Source organism: Leopardus geoffroyi, chromosome B1, assembly GCF_018350155.1.
Source record: "Leopardus geoffroyi isolate Oge1 chromosome B1, O.geoffroyi_Oge1_pat1.0, whole genome shotgun sequence".
Taxonomy (NCBI): Eukaryota; Metazoa; Chordata; class Mammalia; order Carnivora; family Felidae; genus Leopardus; species Leopardus geoffroyi.
The window spans coordinates 79,442,339-79,459,173 of NC_059327.1; the positions used below are offsets into that span (position 1 = coordinate 79,442,339).

At 36.4% G+C, this 16,835-nt stretch overlaps 1 protein-coding gene across 3 annotated transcripts in view; it reads left to right on the forward strand.

Annotated features, from left to right (window-relative positions):
• The window catches only part of PRMT9 (protein arginine methyltransferase 9), a 38,733-nt gene extending 22,292 nt beyond the window's left edge, over positions 1–16,441 (forward strand). For all 3 annotated transcript variants that reach the window (XM_045466195.1, XM_045466205.1, XM_045466213.1), the window contains 4 exons: positions 872–1,589; positions 11,342–11,495; positions 14,845–14,967; positions 15,265–16,441. In XM_045466195.1, coding sequence (XP_045322151.1) covers positions 872–1,589; positions 11,342–11,495; positions 14,845–14,967; positions 15,265–15,480 — 1,211 coding nt within the window. In that variant the 3' untranslated portion in view covers positions 15,481–16,441. The remainder of the gene's footprint in view (positions 1–871; positions 1,590–11,341; positions 11,496–14,844; positions 14,968–15,264) is intronic.
• Positions 16,442–16,835: the final 394 nt, after the last annotated feature.

Consider the following 16,835-nt stretch of genomic DNA (forward strand, 5'->3'; position numbering starts at 1 on the left):
GTGTGAGGTTACATCTCACTGTGGTTTTGATTTGCATTTCCCTGATGATTAGTGATGTTGCACATCTTTTCATGTGTTATTTTGTTTATTCTAACTTTCTTATAGTAACTTAGATGGGCTTTAAAAATTTTAATCCTTCTTAGGGAAAGGACATTTTAAATGTGTAAACAAAAGAATAATTTGTATTTTCAACCATCTCTAAATGCTGATAAGAAGAAATTGTGATTATACGTGCACATTTTAAAGTTTTACCAAGTTTGAAAGTTTATGGATAAGACCATAACACTCTTTATTGTAGGACTTAGTCCTTCCTTATATTATCAAATTCCTAAATATGAAAGAATGTTTAAATATAAACAGAAATATTACTGACAAGGTTCTATTGAATGCTGCCTTGTTCTTTTTGGAAATTGCTGTTAGAGAAAAGAATGCCCCTTTAAGCTAAAGTGAGATTTGGTATTGATCCCTGACTTTTATTTATCTTTGTTATTCGCTTCACTACTGAAGAGGATTGGGAGTCTCCTGTACCCCTTTCCCCACTCCATAATATGGGGACATGATACCTAGTGATTGTAGTAAAGGCACTATAAAACTAATAGTTGGGGTCCAATAATGGAGCTCTTGAGTCTATTATGCCATTAGTTAATTGAATCTTCAAACTTAAGTTTTTCACTAAGTAAAGCTGTAGGGATTTTTCCTAGTTTTTTTGTAGGACATGAATAAATTAATTCACTTAATTCTGTTAAATCAATAGATGTAATCTTTCCTGTAGTGATTTCAAAATGAGGGGAGGGTGGAAGTATTTGTATGATTCTTAGACTTATAAATATATTAATTACAATTTTTCTTTCTCTCTTACTGTTTTATGGAGACTACTGGATAAAATCTGGGGACCAGGTGATGATGGAAGTGTCTTGTCAAGATTGTTACTTAAGAATCCAGAATATCGGTGTTTTCAGTTCAGAACATGAAATGGATGTTGGAAAAGATTTTAGCAAGGATAAAGACTTGTTCTCCTTAGGAAGTGAAGCTGAACTCTGTAGTGCCCTGGCTAACCTTCAGACCAGCAAACCAGATGCTATGGAGCAGACATGTATATTGGAATCCACAGAAATTGCTTTGCTTAATAACAACCTCTATCATGAAAGCTTTAAAATGGCAATGAGAAAAGTGTTGTCTTCATTGACTCCAGAGAAACTGTGTCAGGCCATGGATACTCACTGCCAGAATAATGAGATGAGCTGTGGAAGTGGACAGAGTAATTCAGAAGAGAGCATCCCTGAACCATTCTATGTGTTAGATGTTTCCGAAGGCTTCTCCATTCTGCCCATAATTGCTGGCACACTTGGGCAGGTTAAACCTTACAGTTCTGTGGAGAAAGACCAACATCGTATAACTCTGGACCTCATATCTGAAGCCAATCACTTTCCTAAAGAAACACTTGAGTTTTGGCTGAGACACGTGGAAGATGAATCTGCTGTGTTGCAAAGGCCAAAATCAGACAAGTTGTGGAGTATAATTATACTGGATGTCATTGAGCCATCTGGGCTCATTCAGCAGGAAATAATGGAAAAAGCTGCGATATCCAGGTAAAACACAAAATGCAACTTTTGTATTTTGAGCTTAAATTAATATAAATTGGTTTAGTTCTTCAGTGGCATAACTGTACAGATGAGTTATGATCATAGTATGTTCTAAGCATTGCTTTTCAGGACATGTGACTTTATGCCTTTCTCTTTGTGTGCATGTCATTACTCATTGTTTTTGGTCTAAAGGAATCCCTGCTCTGTAGGTGTGAAGAAGAGAGCCTGCTTTGAGATTGGACTGTCTATGTATGATATAGAGAATCAAGTAGAGATCTATAAGAACAGATAAGACATTCAGGGTAAATAAGGAAAAATCAAATCACATCTTAATAAGACGTATCTTTAAGAGATATATAATACACAGTTGATGATATGTTGGGAGAGCAGGGTGCTTCTTTAAAAAAAAATTTTTTTTAATGTTTATTTTGAGAGAGTGTGTGTGTGCATAAGTGGGGGAGAGGCAGAGAAAGAGGGAGAGGGAATCCCGAGCAGGCTTCACACTGTCAACACAGAACCTGACTCGGGATTCAGTCTCACAAACAGTGAGATCATGACCTGAGCAGGTATCAAGAATCAGATGCTCATCCAACTGAGCCACCCAGGTGCCCTGAGCAGAGTGCTTCTTATGAACAATCCCAGTCCTCTTAGGTCTTGAAGTCTTTATTTTATAGTACAGTTATCTCCCTAAGAGATTTTCCCTTCAGTGTTGTTGCTGGAGGCAAACTTGACCCTAATATTTAATACTGAAAGCAAATTTGGCTAAGCTTCAAAGTCCTTTGGTCATGCTGCTCAGATCTGAAAAGATGGCAATATTTAACATTTGGGGATCCAAATTTGAGTAAAATGAATGTTACAGATTTTGAATTTTGTGGTATATATATGGGTTGTTTTGTAGTATAGGAAAAGCGGTGGGAATACAGACCAGATTGCAATAGCAAAGGCAGATTATCTATTGAAGAAAAAAACATTTGACAAAACCAGGAAAAAGTGTTTGATTCTGTGGGTAATTATATTTTAGGTTCTATATACATTTTCTTTTGTTAACCAAACTCTTCTTATGGAGTAACAAATAAAAATCACCACTTTTTTTTTCTTCAAAACAGTTTTGTACGTATCACAAATTATGGGGATACAGAGATTTGACACAAATACATACATACACGCACATAAAATTTTAAGCAGATATACTCGATAGTTTAGAACGTGGTGCTTAACCGACTTTAAAAAATTTTTTTTTTATTTTTTAACATTTATTTATTTTTGAGACAGAGAGAGACAGAGCATGAAGTGGGGGAGGGTCAGAGAGAGGGAGACACAGAATCTGAAACAGGCTCCAGGCTCTGAGCTGTCAGCACAGAGCCCAACGCGGGGCTTGAACTCACTGACCGCAAGATCATGACCTGAGCCAAAGTCGGCCGCTTAACCGACTGAGCCACCGACGCGCCCCAGAACATGATGCTTAAAGGGTTCAGAGCTAGTCTCACATTTGTTAATGAATTCCTGAAGTAGTGAAATTTTTTTTTTAAAATTTTTTTTTTTTTAACGTTTTATTTATTTTTGAGACAGAGAGAGACAGAGCATGAACGGGGCAGGGGCAGAGAGAGAGGGAGACACAGAATCAGAAGCAGGCTCCAGGCTCCGAGCCATCAGCCCAGAGCCCGACGCGGGGCTCGAACTCACGGACCGTGAGATCGTGACCTGAGCTGAAGTCGGACACTTAACCGACTGAGCCACCCAGGCACCCCTAGTAAAATTTTCTATAAATCACAATATAGACTCTCATCCTCAGTTTTCCTCATCTGTAAAATGAGGGATATTGCATTAGCCACCTTGGAAGGAATTTCAGCTCTATGAATTTTTAACACAAATGAAGTTTGACTTATTTAGAAAGACACTTTACCTAATGGTTTATTTTATCTTCAGTTTTAATTCTTTTTCAAATTTTTTTTATTGTGGTAAAATGCACATAACATAAAATTTACCATCTTAACTATCTTTAAATGTACAGTTTGGTGGTATTAAATATTTTCATAATGTGCAACCATCATCACCTTCAATTATCCCCATAACTCTTTTCATCTTGTAAAACTGAAACCTTATGCACATTAAACAATAACTCCCCATTCCATCCTCTCCCCAGCAGCTAACAATCATGATTCTAGTCTCTGCTTCTATGAGTTTGACTACTCTTATGACCTCATATGACTGGAACTATACTATATTTATATTTTTGTTACTCTCTTTATTTCACTTGGAATAATGTCCTCCAAGGTTCATCCATGTTGTAGCATGTGTCAGAACTTCTTTTTTTTTTTAAGGCTGAATCATATTGCATTGTATGTATATATCACATTTTGCTTATTCATTCATTGATGGACACTTGAGTTACTTCCACCTTTTAGCTATTGTGAATAACAATAATAATGAACATGAGAATGCAAATATCTTTCAGACCCTGCTTGAAATTCTTTTGGGTATATATCCAGAAGTGGAATTGCTGGATCATATGGTAATTCTAGTTTTAATTTTTTGAGCAACTGCTATACTGCTTTCCACAGTTGATGTACAGTTTTATATTCCCATCAGCAGTACACAGGGTTTAAATCCTCACCAGCACTTGTTATTTTCTGTTTTTTTTTTGTTTTTTGTTTTTTGTTTTGTAGCTATCCTACTGGGTGGGAGATGATGTCTTAATGTTTTGATTTGCATTTCCCTATTAATTAGTGTTGTTGAGCTTTTTAAAATAAGTGCTTATTGGCTGTCTTTATATCTTCTTTGGAAAAATGTCTTTTCAAGTTCTTTGCCAATTTTTGAGTCAGACTTTTTTTTTTTTTGATTTTTAGGAATTCTCTATGTATTTGGATATTAATTCCTTATCAGATAATTTACAAATATTTTCTCCAATTCTGTGGGTTGGTTGCCTTTTTACTTTATTGAAAGTATCTTTTTGTTTTTTTAATGTTTATTTATTTTTGAGAGGAGCAGGGAGGGGCAGAGAGAGAGAGGGAGACAGAGAATCTGAAGCGACTCCAGGCTCCATGCTGTCAGCACAGAGCCTGAAGTGGGGCCGGAACCCACAAATCACAAGATCATGACCTGAGCTGAAGTCAGATGCTTAACTGAGTGCCCTGAAAGTTTCTTTTGATGTGCAGAAATTTAAATTTTTATACAGTCCACTTTTTTTTTTTTTTAATTTGTTGCCTGTGCTTTTGGTTTGATATCCAGGAAATTATTGTCAGATTCTGTGGCCTAAAACTATTCTCTCATGTTTTCTCTAAGAGTGTTTATAGTTTTAGGTCTTACATTTAGGTCTTTGATCCATTTTAACTTAATTTTTGTATATGGTATATAGTTAGGGCCCAGCTTCACTCTTATGAGTGTGGATATCCAGTTTTCCAAACACTGTTAATAGAAAAGACTGTCTTTTCCACATCGAATGCTCTTGATACCCTTGGCAAAAATCATTTCACCGTATATGTCAAGGTTTATTTCTGAGCTCTTGAATTCTGTTTCATTGATCTACATGTCTCCCTTTATGCCAGTACCATCCTGGTTTGATTACTGTAGCTTCATAATAAGTTTGTTTTTAAGTAACTAATTCTTTTTTTATGTGGGAAACATTCAATTTATCATCTAAACCATTTTTAAGTATACAGCTAAGTAGTACTAAGGTATTTTCACATTGTAACCAATAGGTCTCTAGAACTTTTTCATCTTGCAAAACTGAAACTTTATGACCATAAAACACTAATTCCCCTCACCCCGCAAGCCCTTGGCAACCACCTTTCTAATTTCTATTACTATTTTGTATTATTTTGAGTACTTTAGATACTTCATATATGGAATCATATGGTATTTGTCTTATGTGACTACTGATATATTTCACTTACAGGAAGGTCCTTGAGGTTCACCCACATTGTAACATGTAACAGGATTTCCTTCTTTTTAAACCGTAATATTCCACTATATAAATATGCCATTAGCCATTCATCTATTGATGGACACTTGAGTTATTCTACATTTTAGCTACTGTGAATAATCTCTGAGATTCTGCTTTCAGTTGATTTTTTTTAAGTTTATTTATTTATTTTTTTTGAGAGAGAGACGAAGAGTGCAAGTAGGGGAGGGACAGAGAGAGGGGGAGAGAGAGAGAGAATCCCAAGCAGGGATGCCGGGCTCAAACTCACAAACCATGAGATCATGACCTGAGCCGAAATCCAGAGTCTGATGCTCAACCAGCTGAACCACCCAGGCGCCCCTACTTTCAGTTCTTTTGATATATATCCAGAGGTGCAATTAACTGAGTCATATGGTAATTCTATTTTTAATTTTTTGAGGAATCTCCAGAATCTTTTTTATAATGGCTGTACCATTTTACATTTCTATCAGCAGTGCACAAGGATTCCAGTTTCTCCACATCTTTACCAACATTTGTTTATTTTCTGTTCTTTTGATAGTAGACATCCTAATGGGTGTAGGCTCATGTTTTATGGTTTGATTTGCATTTCTCTTGTGATTAGTGATATTGAGCATTTTTGCATATTGTTGTTGGTCATTTTTATATCTTCTTTCAAGAACTTCCTATTGAAGTCCATTGCCCATTTTTTAATCAGATTTTTGCTGTAGTTGAGTTATAGGAGTTTGTTATATATCCTGGATGTTAACCCCTTATGAGATACATGATTTACTGATATTTTCTCTCATTTCATAGGTTGCCTTTTCACTCTGTTGATTGTGTCCTTTAGGCCTTTGATGTGCAGAATTTTTTAAGTTTGATGTAGTCTCATTTGTCTGTTTTCGAATTTGATCATTATGTCTGGTCAAGTCTCTGTTGAATCCCACTAGTAAAATGTTCAATTCAGTTATTTTTCAGCTCACAATTTGTTTGGTTCTTTTTTATAGTTTCTATGTCTTTGTTGATATTCTCTATTTATTTATGCATAATTTTCTGCATTTCATTTATTTGAGCATCCTAATGATAGTTAATTTTAATTCTTGTATCTGTTTCATTAGGGTCAATTTCTGGATATTTAATGTCCTTTGATTACGCCATGTTTCCGTGTTTGTATGCCACATTAACTTTTGTTAGGACTTGAGCTTTTAGAAGAACGCCTCATCTCTCTCAGTTTTTGTACAGGGAGGCTTTGTACAGGGAGGACCTTTACCATTCAGCCTGACTAGAGATTCTGAAGACCTCGCAAGCCTTTTCTGGGCATGTAGCTTCTTTGGGGCTTTTGTGTGTCAGCTAGTTGAAGTCTTGCTGGTTTCTCCTCAGGAGCTCCCCTAGTATCGGTCTGAAGTACTGCAGCTCCCTTGGTGCTATAGCAAGTCATAATACCAGAGCTCACCCTGATGCCTGTCTGTGGAACTGCAGACTCTCTGGTCTTTAAGCCAAGTGATCGATCGCCTTTGTAATCTACCAGAGGGCCCCAGCCTGGCGCCCATTTTTTGTCACTTAGATTTCGTGTGAGACAGAAACCAGTTCCTTGGGCAGCACTCCCAAAAGTCATAGTGTTGGATGTACGTTCCATTCTTCTGTTTGTCTCCCCAACAAGAAGCTGGGAATTGGGGGTTGTCTCTTGATTGTACTGTGCTGTAGCTGGGGACTGTGGCAAGTAAATGCGATACACTTTCCTGTCATCTTCCATATAGTTCTTTCTGGCCGTGTACTGGCTTGGAGTACAGGAACCGCTTAACTAGTTTCTAGGTATCTCACAGAAACAGTTTAGTCTGTGTGTTTTTTAGGTTTTTTTTTTTTTTTTTCATGTTTATTTCTGAGAGAGACAGAGAGCTCAGGTGGGGGAGGGGCAGAGAGAAAGGGAGACAGAGAATCTCAAGCAGGCTCCACACTGCCAATGTAGAGCCCAAGGTGGGGCTCGAACTCAGAAGTTGTGGGATTGTGACCTGAGCTGAAACCAAGAGTCAGATGCTTAACTGACTGAGCCACCCAAGTGCCCCTAGTCTGTGCAGTTTTGGGTAAGTAAGTGTCTCTGTGGGAAGAGGTGAATCTGAGGCTTCCTTTTCCACCATTTTATTTATATGGTCATTTTCCCTGTACTTTGTAGTAAGTTTTGAAATCAGGAAGTGTAAAACTTCCAACTTTGTTCTTTTTCAAGATTGTTTTGGCTATTCTGGATCCCTTGAAATTCCATATAATTTTAGGATGGGGTTTTCTATTTTGGTAAACAATGCTGTTGGGATTTGAAAGGGACTACATTAAATCTGTATAGCTCACTTTGGGTAGCTCACTTTGGGTAGCAACAGTATTTTCTTCTAGTCCACGAATGTGGGATGTCTTTTGATTTATTTGTGTCTTCTTTAATTTCTTCCAGCAATGTTTATAGTTTTCAGTTTACAAGACTTTTCCACCTGCTTGGCTAAGTTTATTCCTAAGTACTTTATTACTTTGACGCTATAGAAAGTGAAATTGTTTCCTAAATTTCCTTTTTGGGTTGTTCATATTAATTGCAGAAATACCACTAATTTGTGTGTGTTGGTTTTATGTCCTGCAACTTTGCTGAATTAATTAGTTGTAATATTTTTATGTGGAATCTTCAGAGGCTTTTACATGTATGTTAATGTTGTTTATGCACAGAGATAGTTTTACTTCTTCATTTCCAACTTTGATGCCCTTTATTCTTCTTGCCTGATTGCTTCCCCTAGGACTTACAGTGACTACATTGAATGGAAGTAATGAAAGTGGGTGTCCTTTTCTTGTTCCTGATCTTTAGTGGAAAAGCGTTCAGTCAGTCACATTTTATTTAAATGTAACCTTTAAAGGATTTTTAAAAAGCATGTTTGGTTATAAAAGCAATTGAGCAGTGTGTTCTGTCTGAATGATTAGTTATATTAGTGGGAAACATCTTATATAAAGCTACCAACTCCTTTTCCTGGTGTTTCTTAGTTGGGGCAGGTGTCCTATTGGAAGTTTGGGTGGGACAGTTTTGGTTTAATTTTCTTATATAGGATTGTCCTATGGATTGCAGGATGTTTGGCACCTCTGGTCACTAAATGCTGGTAGTGCCCATGATTATTGTTTTAACCAGTGTTCCCTCCCCTCCAAATACCTACCTCCTGAGTAACAGTGAAGAACCAGTGCTTCTTTCCTTCAGCCCAAGCTATTGTTCAATCTCCTTACCTGAATGGGCGGGCTTATCTTGATTCTGGGGACAGAGGTATGCAGATACTTCTCACACAGGCCTCCTGTTATTAATGGTCAGTGTTTAACAGAGGGGAGGTCTCATGACTGGTGAAAGAGGGTGAAGTTATATCTGGGATAAGGGCATCTGTCTCACTAGAACTCCTCTGAGCACCCCCAAACAAGGCAAGGGAAAATGAGCCATTTCACAGACTTAAATATTTAGTTTCTAGCTACCTTTCTTTGTAGTCATTGTTTTAAAATCTTCATTCTTAGACTTTGCTCAGTCATACTAGATTAAAATACAGGAAGAAGTTTAAAAGCTTGGTACTTTTTTTTTTTTTTTAATTTAAAACGCATTTAAAAACATCTTGTGTTGGGTCACAAGGAAACTGAAGAGTTTCTTCAGAATTTTTGCCATTTATGGTTAGACTTTTGAGTTGGAACGTATTTTCTCACTGCTGAAGGCACAGATGGTTCAGAAGTATTATTTGGCTTTGCAGAGGATCCATCGAGGAGTCTGGCAGCTGCAGTGGTATAAGTGACAACAAACCAGTGTCAGTAAAGCTAAGCAGAGTTTCAAGGCAATTAACTCTTTTATCTAAACATAACTAAGGAGCATTCCTGTTAGTGACAGTAATATTGAGTTAAGGATTTGTGTGACATTTTATTTATTTATATTAAAAATGTTTTAATGTTTATTTACTTTTGAGAGAAAGAGAGAGAGAGAGAGAGAGAGGCAGAGAGAGGTAGAGAGAGAGGGAGACACAGAATCTGAAGTAGGTTCCAGGCTCAGAGCTGTCAGCACAGAGCCCGATGCGAGACTCGAACTCACAAACTGTGAGATCATGACCTGAGCCGAAGTTGGACGCTTAACCAACTGAGCCACCCGGGTGCCCCATTGTATAACATTTTAGATTAAAATAGTATGACCATGGTCTATTAAAATAATTATCATATACTGCCTTTGTGTATAGTATTTATCTCTAGCACAGTTGTTAGTACTCTAGTCAGCCTGTTCTGACTTTTTAGGGTTCAGAAGATAAAATTTTGATATTTTGTTTAGTCTAATTTTCTGAAATAATTTGATGTAATGCCCTCCCTTCCTTTTCCCTATAGATTTTTATGGTTAGAAGGTTGACTTATAACCCTATGTGCTTTTTCAGCTTGCAAATTTCATAGAACAGTATCCTCTTGTGGTTACTGGGGATGGAGGGAATTTAGTCAAGAGCATAAAGCTCTGTGGCTGGTCTGTCATTTGAGAAATTGTGATCTTAAGAGTGATTAGATCTGGCTCTATTTAAATGGATCACAATTAGAGATAACTTCATAATTTTTTCAGAAAAATTAGTGCCATGAATTATCAGGAATAAACCTGATCCATTTGAGCAAAATAGGTAGATTTCTCCAGTTTTTTAGGAAGACACATTTTTATCTGGTTTGGTAAAGACATAGACAGGAATTTTGTTAAGAGCTGTGTAGTTTTATTAATTATAGAGATTAATTTCTACTAGACTTTACCTAAAATACTAGAAGTTGATAGGAAAGCAATAACAAAAATGAGCAAAGTACTGTGAAGTCCTTTTTTAGGCTGATCTATATAATATGTAGGACTTACTACAATGTAAATGATGATGTACTTATATTTATTTACTGAAGAGAGATTGTCTTGGTTTAGGATCATGACTTGTCTCAGTCTAATGGCATTATACTTAGGAATCATCTCTAACTTCCCTTGCTGATTCCATGTTCATCAAATGACCCAGTTATGACTTGGCTTCCAATGACCTAATCTTTAGGGAGAGCTGTTACAAGAGCAGTCTGTTTACTTATCATAAAGTTTTCCATCAACTTTTTATTTTGAAATATTTCAAAATTTCAAACTTAAGAAAAATTGCAAGAATAGTAACAATGAACATAAGACTATTGTTTTGTCTTTATAACCTTCACGGTTTAACATTTAGCATGTATCTCCTTAGAACAAAGGCTTTTCCCTACATATCACAATAAAATCACATTCAGGAAACTTAACATTGATAAAAATACTATTATTTAACATATAGTCTATATTAAACATTTCCCTATCCCAGTAATCTCCTATATTCCTTTTTTTCTCCCCAGTCTTCCTCAGTTTTCCTCACAGAAGTTTTGTCACATTAGGAGGCATATAGTATTGCTTTATCCCATGATTGTTGATATTAATTTAGGTCAGTGTGTTTTAAGTTGTATTCACTGGGTTTTTCCATAGTAAGTTGCTGTTTTTCCCTTTGTAACTAGTAAGCCATTTGTGGAGACGATACTTGGAGATGATGTAAATATATTTTTCCAAATAAAACTTTCACCCACTAGTTTTAATATCCATTGATTACTCTTCCTGAATCTAAAGACTTACATCCATCAAGCCAACTGGTTGTTTTTCTCTTTCATGGATCAGCGGCCACTTTGACTTTTTGGGAAATTATTTCCGGTGGTTTATCACTCTGAACAACCAGCCAATAACATACAGTCCATTAGATTAGGTACAATCTGTAGTTTACCAATTCATTATGAATTAGTTATTGGTATTTATAAAATGTAGGGAATCAAGATGATTTTTAAAACATTTCTCCTTCTCTAGGTGTTTGCTGCAATCTGGAGGCAAGATCTTTCCTCAGTATGTGTTGATGTTTGGGTTGCTTGTGGAATCACAGACACTGGTAGAAGAGAGTGCTGTTCAAGGAACAGAACGCACTCTTGGATTGAATATAGCACCTTTTATTAATCAGTTTCAGGTAAGTGTTTAGAAGAGAAGTTCCATCAGGTGGCTGTTACCCACCATCTACCTTATCTTTCTCCATAGTTTAATCCAGTCACTGTGTTTAGCTGAATCAGGATGGTAATCAGTTTCCTAGAGCAAAGGAATTTATGAGTGAAAATCAACATAGGGATTAGAATCGCCAAGGAATTATGTTGTTCCTATTGACAAAAGTCTATAGATATTCTTCTGAACCACTAAGTGAAAATAGGGTACTAGGTTTAGTCTTATGAAAAAGGGTGCTTCTTGTCTAAAGCAGAAGCAGTCAGAAAAAGACCTGTGTTCCAAACTTGAACCCTTTATTACATTGAAACCTCAGGCTGGCAGGTGATAGATGTAAGCAGCTAGTGTCTAGATAGTCAGACTGCTGTGGGTAAGAATATAGGAGCCTAGGAAACTGGAGCGCAAGGCAAAGGGTTTAGTTGCTATTTGGGAAACAAGGAGTCAAGATCTAGTGCTGGCAAAGGTATTAGCAGAATACAGATTTGCAGATTAAAATTGTGTGAGTGGATAGAATGTCTAAGGGAAGAAGTTTGGGTTGAAGACAGGCAGGAAGTACCTGCTGATGCGATATTGATGTGTAAACCAAAGCAGAATTTTTGGGAAGTAGGATTTGGGTACAGAATTCAGGAAGTGATATCTAAAACTTTTATTTGAAGGCTATACATAGTAAACCCTTGAAGATGCAGTTAGATCTCATGTGAACAGTACTTAGCAAATATAAGTTTCTTGAGAAAATGCTTTTTTCAGGGCTGGCTAACAAGTTTTAGAGTTTGTTTAATCTCAGATTTTTTGCGAGTTTAATAAGGAGAATACACTTATCAGAAAACAGAAGTTTAGGGGCACCTGGTTATCTCAGTTGCAGGAGTGTGTGACTCATAATCTTGGGGTTGTGAGTTCAAGCCCCACATTGGGTGCACAGATTACTAAAAAAATAAATAAACTTAAAAAAAAAAGAAGACAGAAGTTTAAATTGTTTGTGTGGTTCAAAAATACCACCATCTCCTTTCTTTCTAGCTTGTTCCCTCTTGATCAGCAAGCAACTCTTTGGTCCCATCAGAATCTATTAAATTTTGACCTTGCCATCTTTTCACTGTACTTCCTGTCTTATATCCTCCCTTCCTTAATAGTTTGTATTCATGGTCTGTATACTTTTCATATCCCTTCTCTTCTGTTTTTTTACTGGCCTAGGAAAATAAGAGTTAAATTCCTGCATTCATGGAGCTAGCACTCAAATTGGCAAACAAGAAATAGATAATAAACAAGTAAAAAGATTAGTATGATAGATGGTTAGAAGTGCTATGGACATAAAGCAGGTTAAGAAATACAGGGAATGGGGGTATGTGATATATACTGTTTCATACAGGTAATGACTAAGGGAAGGACTCATGGGTAAGTGGTAGTTAAGCAGGGAGCTGAAGAAATAAGGAAGCAAATCATAAACAAGTCAAAGGATCAACAAATGCAATGGCCTGAGGCAAGAGCATGATTGGAGTGTTTAGAAACAGCAGGAAGATACCATGAGGTGAGTCAGATGAAAGATGCAGTCAGAAAAATATTAGGAACCAGATCTTATAGACCCTTTTGGTCATAGGAAGACTTTTACTATGAAAAGGGTGGAAAACACGTGGAGGAGTGACATGAGGTATCTTGTTTTGAAAGGGTTACTATGGTTAAGGGGTTAGAAGTAAGCCACTTGTGAGAGCAGGCAAAGGCATTATTGCAGTAATCCAGGTAAGAGGTAGTAGTGACTTAGGAGTGAGTCATAGCAGTGTGGAGACGGTGCAGAGTTCCCATTGTAGACATACTTGAAGGTGCATTGTGTGATAGATTGGATGTGGGTAATGTGAGCACCTGGAAGGATAGTTACCATCTACTGATTTGGGGAAAATAGCAGGAGGATTAGGTTGCATTTATGTGTTTGCAGGATCATTTATAAGAATTCAGAGAAAGATACAGGCTAGAGATAAAATGTGGTAGGTGATATTTAAAGCCCTAAGTCTGAGTGAAATCACCTTGGGCGTATATAGAAAGAACTGAACTCTAGAGAACTCATGAAATAATGAGCTCTAGATGGGAAATGTGAGAAGAATTAACACAGATGACAGGGATGGCCAGTGGGCTAGGTTGAGAAATAGAAGTGAGGACAGGCTATGAAGGAGTAGAGTGCATGTGATGAGAGGTAACAAAGGAATTTAGGGCTTCTTCTGGTGATTGATACAAATGAGGGTAAAGGGCATAATCAGTCTTGGAAATGGCATGGAATTGCTGTTTTTATGGTGAGGGAAACTTGGATGCCTTCAGGATGCCCAGGAAGAGGTTGGTATATCTGTGTCCATTGTTTCACCATGAACAGTTGCTAATATTTTACTCAAAGGAAAGAGGGCACTTTTAAAACAACAGTTTCCTTTCTGTTTCAAATTGAAGAGGCTAAAGTTACTGGTAGGAAGGTTCTATTGCTGCTAAAATTGATGGAACACATTATAGCAGTGGCTCTCAACCTTGACTGAACTTTCAGAACTATCGATACTTGGCTCCCAACTCCAGATTGATCTGAGGTATGGCCTGAGCAGTTGAAGCTTTTTTTTTTTTTTTTTTTTTTTTTATAATTTTTTTTTTTTTTTAATTTTTTTTTTTTCAACATTTATTTATTTTTGGGACAGAGAGAGACAGAGCATGAACGGGGGAGGGGCAGAGAGAGAGGGAGACACAGAATCAGAAACAGGCTCCAGGCTCCGAGCCATCAGCCCAGAGCCTGACGCGGGGCTCGAACTCTCGGACCGCGAGATCGTGACCTGGCTGAAGTCGGACGCTTAACCGACTGCGCCACCCAGGCGCCCCAGTTGAAGCTTTTAAAAAGCTCTTTAGGTGATTGTAACTTGCAGCCGAAGTTGGGAAACATTGCTTTCTAGAATTAAACTTTATTTTACAAATGAAATCCACTATTATTTGGTATTTTCTCAAACAGTACAATAATATTGTACTATTTGCTAATTAGTTCATCTTTCACACATAAGCACATCTGTGTTTAAAATTTTTGGAGCTATTTGGTTTACGTAAAAATTTAATCTGCTTTCATCTAAGAAAAGAATTCGTAGATAATTGAAACCATAACAAATTATGTAACCTGCCTAAGCCTTGGTTTGTTCATCCTTCTTATAAAACTGGAATCATGAAAGTCCTTATGCCTTAAGGTTGATATGGGAATTAAATAATTAGGTGTAAAAAGCATTGTATCATACTGATGTAAGTACAAAGTAAGCACTTCAGGGTCATTGGGCCACAGAAAGAATTGAGTAAAAGTGAAAAATTTGTACTTTTTCTAGGTACCTATACGTGTATTTTTGGATCTGTCCTCATTGCCCTGTATACCTTTAAGCAAGCCAGTGGAACTCTTAAGACTAGATTTAATGACTCCATATTTGAACACCTCTAACAGAGAAGTAAAGGTAATACAAAATGATTATTCTTGTCATAGTCAGAATTTTCTTAAGCTAGGTAATACTTTATATACACAAAATAGTATTAGTCACTTTCTTTGAAGATTTAAATGTTAGGTTTTTTTTCTAAACAATATTCAAAATGAGCTTGGTAAATACTAGTGAATAAAATAGGTTGATATTTGGATTGGGTGATTAAATCTTTATAAAACTTGGAGCTAAAATTGACTAAAAAGACAAGTCTTACTTATTCAACTCTGCTCTATTTACTCTGATGAAATTTTCATAATTTCTTAATTTTCATAGGTACACATTTGTAAATCTGGACAAGTGACTGCCATTCCCTTTTGGTATCATATGTACCTTGATGACGAGATTAGGTTGGATACTTCAAGTGAAGCCTCCCACTGGAAACAAGCTGCAGTTGTATTAGATAATCCCATCCAGGTGGAAATGGGAGAAGAATTAGTACTCAGTGTCCAGCATCACAAAAGCAATGTCAGCATCACAGTAAAACAATGAAGAGTAGTTTTCTAGTGAAAAACTGTTCAGGTAGAGCAGCAAGTATGCAGTTCTGGTCTGAATTAGTAGTGGAATTGTATTCATGAAATGGGGGTATAAAGATTTAATTCCTTGTAATGGTTAAATATTTTTTAAATTGATTAATAAAGTATATTTAAAAGATTTTAAAGAGGAGCGTTATTATAAAAATATTGCTGCAGACTTCTTTTTTCAAAAAGGCTGTCATTTTTCAAGTAAGCTTTGTTTTTATTGCTTGGTTGTACTTACAATGGGTTCAATTTTCCTAAACACTTTAGTCTACATTCTAAATCTATAAATATAAGGGATTTGAGTCCCGTCTTCATTGTCCTGTGTAAGCAAAGCAAAACTTTTAATTTTTTAGGCATCTTGAGTTTTTTAAGTCTAAACTTATAATTGGGATATATCAGAAAGTTGGCTTCAATTGAAGACAGGGTTATGGTTACTTATAAATTCCAAGCTTGCTTCTTTTAAATACTTAGTATGTTTCTGAAACTCCTTGGGTTTTGTGTTTGGAGAATGCAAACCTGAGTAAGAATTTAAGCTATAAGCTAAATCTAATTATGAGAGTTAAAGAGTTAAGGATGAAGTAAAGTTTTAAAGAGGCAGCCTTTTTCCTGGTCTACTTTGGCAAAGAAAATGAAAAAGCTGGTAAGTTCAAGAATGAGGTAAACCTAAATCAGTATTTTTTAAAGTTTTGATCCATATGTGCAGTAAGAAATATATAATAATTGGTCCAATTTTTAAAGACTTGCAACAGGAAGATTAATAAGATGTGCCTTGTAAATACTGTGTGCTCTTTGTAAGTAAGCCACAAAGAAAATAAGACATACCTTCTCTCTACATTGCCTGTTCTCGTTGCTCTAGTATTATACTACCCAGCTTTACTTTCAATAGAAATGTTTATAATAGTGGACAGAATAAAGACTCCAATTACAGTGAACCAGTGTATGTATGTGAATGTGTGTGTGCATAAATATATAAAGCAAAGATTTTGAGAAATAACATTTATTATTGCTATTTGTAACATACTACTCTGGCACTTTCTAGATTTTATTTGCAGTATATAACCCAGTTGGTTGTGATTAGCAATTTGAGAAACTCCATCTTAAGTAAGAAGTGTCTCCCAAATAGCACCTACATGTCTTCTGACTATGGTTTAATGAATAATTAAGACTACTCAGCCTAGATTTATTTGCTGACACCTGTGACAGCATTGAGGAAAAGTAGACTCCATTGCTATCATAAGTTTTTTTTTTTTTAATGTTTTATTTATTTTAGAGAGAGACAGAGTACAAATGGGGGAGGGGCAGAGAGAGAGGGAGACAGAATCCACG